Source organism: Neofelis nebulosa, chromosome 12 (genome assembly GCF_028018385.1).
Source record: "Neofelis nebulosa isolate mNeoNeb1 chromosome 12, mNeoNeb1.pri, whole genome shotgun sequence".
Lineage (NCBI taxonomy): Eukaryota > Metazoa > Chordata > Mammalia > Carnivora > Felidae > Neofelis > Neofelis nebulosa.
The window spans coordinates 13,092,355-13,097,592 of NC_080793.1; the positions used below are offsets into that span (position 1 = coordinate 13,092,355).

At 39.8% G+C, this 5,238-nt stretch overlaps 1 protein-coding gene across 1 annotated transcript; it reads left to right on the top strand.

Moving 5' to 3' along the window:
- Positions 1-288: 288 nt before the first annotated feature.
- Positions 289-3,869, top strand: LOC131491383 (olfactory receptor 1J1-like). The gene is made up of 2 exons (XM_058694240.1): positions 289-1,201; positions 3,853-3,869. Exons 1-2 carry the CDS (start codon positions 289-291, stop codon positions 3,867-3,869), a joined length of 930 nt encoding a protein of 309 aa, XP_058550223.1.
- Positions 3,870-5,238: the final 1,369 nt, after the last annotated feature.

The following is a 5,238-nucleotide window of genomic DNA, read 5'->3' on the forward strand; positions in this document are numbered from 1 at the left end:
TGCATAAGGACAACACTCAATAAACATTAACTGTTAGTATTATCATTTGCAGAGACTGGCACCAAATTGAGAAAAAAAAGTAAGTGGTTGTATATCCTAAAGGTACACATTTTCTACATTTATCCAGCAGAATATGCCTAAAATGTAAAAAAATATAAATGAAAACCTTCCCTAAATCAAAAGAACATCTCTACTATACTATGCCACAATGATCACTTTTTTATCCAGAAACATTCCACCTTCTCTTTTCAACTTTCCCCACCCGTCCCCTTCAGCTGATGTACCAGTATGAGGAGGGAGAACCAGAGCAGCGTGTCCGAGTTTCTCCTCCTGGGGCTCCCCATCCTGCCAGAGCAACAGGCCATGTTCTTCTCCCTGTTCCTGGGCATGTACCTGACCACGGTGCTGGGGAACCTGCTCGTCATCCTGCTCATCAGGCTGGACTCTCGCCTCCACACCCCCATGTACTTCTTCCTCAGTCACTTGGCCTTCACTGATGTTTCCTTTTCATCTGTCACTGTCCCAAAGATGCTGATGAACATGCATGCTAAGTACAAATCCATCTCCTATGCAGGATGCATTTCACAGACATATTTCTTCATATTTTGCGCTGATTTAGACAGTTTCTTGATCACTTCAATGGCCTATGACAGGTATGTGGCCATCTGTCACCCTCTGCATTATACCATCGTCATGAGTCAGAGCATCTGTGTCATGCTAGTGGCTGGATCCTGGGTCATTGCTTGTGCTTGTGCTCTTTTGCATACCCTTCTCCTAGCCCAGCTGTCCTTCTGTGCTGACCACACCGTCCCCCACTTCTTCTGTGACCTTGCTGCCTTGCTCAAATTGTCCTGCTCAGACACTTCCCTCAACCAATTGGTGATCTTTACTGCAGGATTAACAGCCATTATGCTTCCATTCTTATGCGTTGTGGTTTCTTACGGCCATATTGGGGCCACCATCCTCCGGGTTCCTTCTACCAAGGGCATCTGCAAAGCCTTGTCCACTTGTGGATCACATCTCTCAGTAGTGACTCTCTATTATGGGGCAATTATTGGCCTATATTTTCTTCCCTCATCCAACAACACCAATAACAAAAACCTAATTGCTTCCTTGATGTACACAGTGGTCACCCCCATGTTGAACCCTTTCATTTACAGCCTGAGAAATAAAGACATGAAAGGGGCCTTGAGAAAACTCTTGAGTAATAAAACATATTCTTCCACCTGATACTTACTTTTCTTTTAAAATATACATATTATCTTATTTCTTCAATTACACATAAACACAAATTATTGTAAATATAGCTCTCCTGTCTTCCTTCCACACTGTCACTGAGAAATGCTTTGCTGACATTATCCTTACATCTGTTGGGGAGAATAGTAAAATTAGACATACTTTATAGGACTTACTTTGTTCTTTTCTTGGATGATGGGATTGGAAAATACTTTGAAGATGCTGTATCTCTTTGGCTGGTATCATCAAATGGGAGCTATCAGGGCTGGACTTTCCTCAGATATTCAGATTATTATAAAAATATATTTGGTCTTTTATGCATCAATTTCTAAGGAATTTTCCATTTTGGTGATGATATGTCTCCTTCTTCACTCAGACATCCGGGTATTCAGGGACCTTGAGCCCTTCTAGAACTTCCAAGAAGAACATAGTAAATTTTACTTTCCTTACATAGTAATTAACACACTGCTTGCTTGTCCTTCAGGAATACAGACCATATATCCTTTCTTTCCAAACACACACAGGTACTCAGCAACAAAATAAATGTTACCTCAGTTGTCTCAGATACTGGTTTAAGAGCCTAATCTATGCATTAGGGTCATCTTATTTAATTCTGACAACAACCCTAAGAGATATTTTGAGAAAACTCATGCTCAAAGAGATACTTTGAACAGATGAACATAGGGGAAGGGAAGCGAAAATAATATAAAAACAGGGAGGGGACAAAACATAAGAGACTCTTAAATATGGAGAACAAACAGAGGGTTACTGGAGGGGTTGTGGGAGGGGGGATGGGCTAAATGGGTAAGGGGCATTAAGGAATCTGAAATCATTGTTGCACTATATGCTAACTAGGATGTAATTTTTTTTAATTTAAGAAAGAGATACTTTTAGAAAGCTCATGTTCAAAAGCATCTTAACATCACAGTTAGTGAAGGAAGATTTGAATCTTGGCTGTCTGACTCCAGAGTGATTCAGCATGGCAAGGAATGTAATTGTTTATATGGAATGCTGTGTCTTGGGGGGGAAACAATTAGTGTGAGAGAATATGAAAGACTTCCCAGGGAAGGTGTTGCTTTACCTGAGACTTAACAAATCAGAATTATCCAAACACACAAAGCTCTATCTTGTCCTGGCAATGACAGGAAGAGGGAGTAGCGTGTGCAGGATATTAAACCGGAAGTTTCAGCTGAGGTACCAAGATTCCATAGACTCCAGATGCCAAAGTGAGTTGTAACACACAAAATGAAGATGTTTATAGGAAATTCCCAGTACTCCGTTTCATAACTCATCAACCTCTTAACCCGGATATGGATCTAAAAAGTGCTAAGAGCTAGAGATGAGAGGTTCTCATAAAGTGATGGTGGGGTTTTTTTAGAAGGCTGCACAGTGAACCCCAAATTCTTGCAACAGAGAAGAGGGTGCTTTCCTCCTCACTTCAAGCTTAGTGGCAGAAGCTTGAAAAGAACCATTTAGAGAGTCTTATATATCTCTCTCATTTGGATGAGAATGATAGCAATAGGAAAAATGAAATAGGGAAAGAGGGGGAATTGAATTATGAAATAGAATTATGTTTTGGGGAAATACCCTTCACTTCTTTTCACGGTGGGTCAATAAAAGCAAAAATGTTTCCTGCCTGTGGAATCACTATGCTGTATGCCTGAAACTAATGTAACATAATTTGTCAATTATACTTCAATTAAAAAAAAGTTTCCTATGGACTATAGGTGAGTTATGTGAGAGAGAAAACTGATGTGAAGCCATTTTCATGTCTCCCCAAGAAGACCCATGAGCAAGTCTAGGAAACTTGAAGAGAGAAGAAGAGATCTGTAGGGAATGCACAACCACAAAACCAGAGGCTCTGAGGCGAAACAATTACAGGAAGAAAAATACTTTTGTTATATCACAGAGGATATGTGTGAAGGCAGCCTGGGAGATTCTGAATGTCTGCTGGTCCAGAAGGGACAAGAGAATGAGTCTGTTCTAACCATCATCCAGGTCAAAAGAAGTCAAAACCTTTTTAATATGGTAGCAACCAAAGGAGCATATTACTGTCACCCTTTTTTCATTCTTTCTTTCAAGCTTTATCCCAGAGGGTGGATTCAGCAACTGCAACTAGATTTCAGAAAAATGATGGGGTGGGGGGCGGGGCGGGGAGATAATCTACCATTACGACTCCTTTCTGAACTTCAGATTCTTACCTGCCTGAATCCAATGAGGAAATTTTTTTTTTAATTTTTTTTTAATGTTTATTTATTTTTGAGACAGAGAGAGACAGAACATGAACGAGGGAGGGTCAGAGAGAGAGGGAGACACAGAATCTGAAGCAGGCTCCAGGCTCTGAGCTGTCAGCACAGAGCCTGACGCGGGGCTCGAACTCACAGACTGTGAGATCATGACCTGAGCCGAAGTCGGCCGCTTAACCGACTGAGCCACCCAGGCGCCCCTGAGGAAATTTTTTTTAATTTAAATTTTATTTTTTAATTTACATCCAAATTAGTTAGCATATAGTGCAACAATGATTTCAGGAGTAGATTCCTTAATGCCCCTTACCCATTTAGCCCATCCCCCCTCCTATAACCCCCCCAGGAAATTTAACTATAGAATTGAGACATGTTTGTGGTAGAAAGTAATCTTTACCCTTTTTAATATCTAAAGATTAGAAAAGAATTTATGGGATCCATAAGAGTTTTTATTCAGCAGAGGAGAAAAACAACCCTCAAATAAATGAAATTTCAAAGAATAGCAGAAAAAAAATGTCACTTCCTGAGTAGTAGGTATTCAACATCCCAGGTATTAAGTGTGATATACTGAATTATTGTTTGAAAGAATATTTACTCCTTCCTCCTCACTTCTATAGCAGGAATACATTTTCGTACTCCACTGATGTTACTTACACTGGTCCTTGTGATATAAAGGCTTTTTTGTACCCCTGTATATCAGTTACAGTTGCCACAAAAAAATGCTGGATGACAAATGGCCACAATAGCCCAGCAGTATTCACCAACAAGCATATATGCTACTTATCAATCTGAAGGTTGGTTGGGGCTTGGCTGATCTAGCTTAGACTGGTGGTTTTTTCTGGACTCGGCTGATCTCACTGGTGCTTCTGTGGCTCACTGCAGGTTCGCTGATCTAAAGTGGGCTCATGTAGGGTGGCTCTGTCCCATGCATCCCTCATCCTATTCTGGGACTTGCATATGGACACTTTCAGACTCTTACTCAACCCCCTTTTCTTCTCCTTATGCCATATACTAACTAGACTGTTGCTAACTTTGCATTATTAACACCTACTTCTAAGCTTTTCCTGAATTGCAGTGGCAAGGCTAGAAGCTACATTTTCCAGATTTTTCTTTTCTGTATTGTTCATGTTTAATGTCTTCCAAGGAGAGGAACTCATGAGAATTTAGAAGGCAAGAGAAGAAATCATTATTCTGTGGAGGTAATTATAGTCAGAAATATGGGTAGATACAAGCTTCACAGTAGTTTCCCATTGAGTTAAGAGCCACCTGCATTACGCATCAGACCAAGACATTTGGAGGAGTTTTTCAGTGATTCTTGAGATTTGCAGCCACTGCCCACTAATCTTTTGAAACCATGTATTTTATGCTCAGGCTGAAATCTTTAGTTTTGGCCTTTTTAGTTTTCAAGTGCAAGTTCCCTGACCTCTGTTCCTCTCCTCTTGCAACAGTTGTATAAGCAAGAACTTTTGTTTTTATCTCCTGAACAAATTCTTACTGATACACTTTCACTTAAAATTTACCCATTATTGACCTGTATCTTTTTTTTGTTTTTTTGGAGTGCAGATTAAATTACCTAATTGATACTTTCATTTGCAGCCAAGGACATCTATTGCAGAGTAGTGGAGACAGAATGAACTCTTCGAATATTAATTAATTTTTAAAACTTCATTATTAATATGGAGACACATTGAAGTGAATCTACTTCAAACAACACTAAAAACAACTCCATGTATTCAAGGACTTTCAAGGAATGAATATA

Excerpts from the sequence above, each read along its gene's own strand:
- LOC131491383 (XM_058694240.1), top strand. The coding sequence starts at position 289 with ATGAGGAGGGAGAACCAGAGCAGCGTGTCCGAGTTTCTCCTCCTGGGG.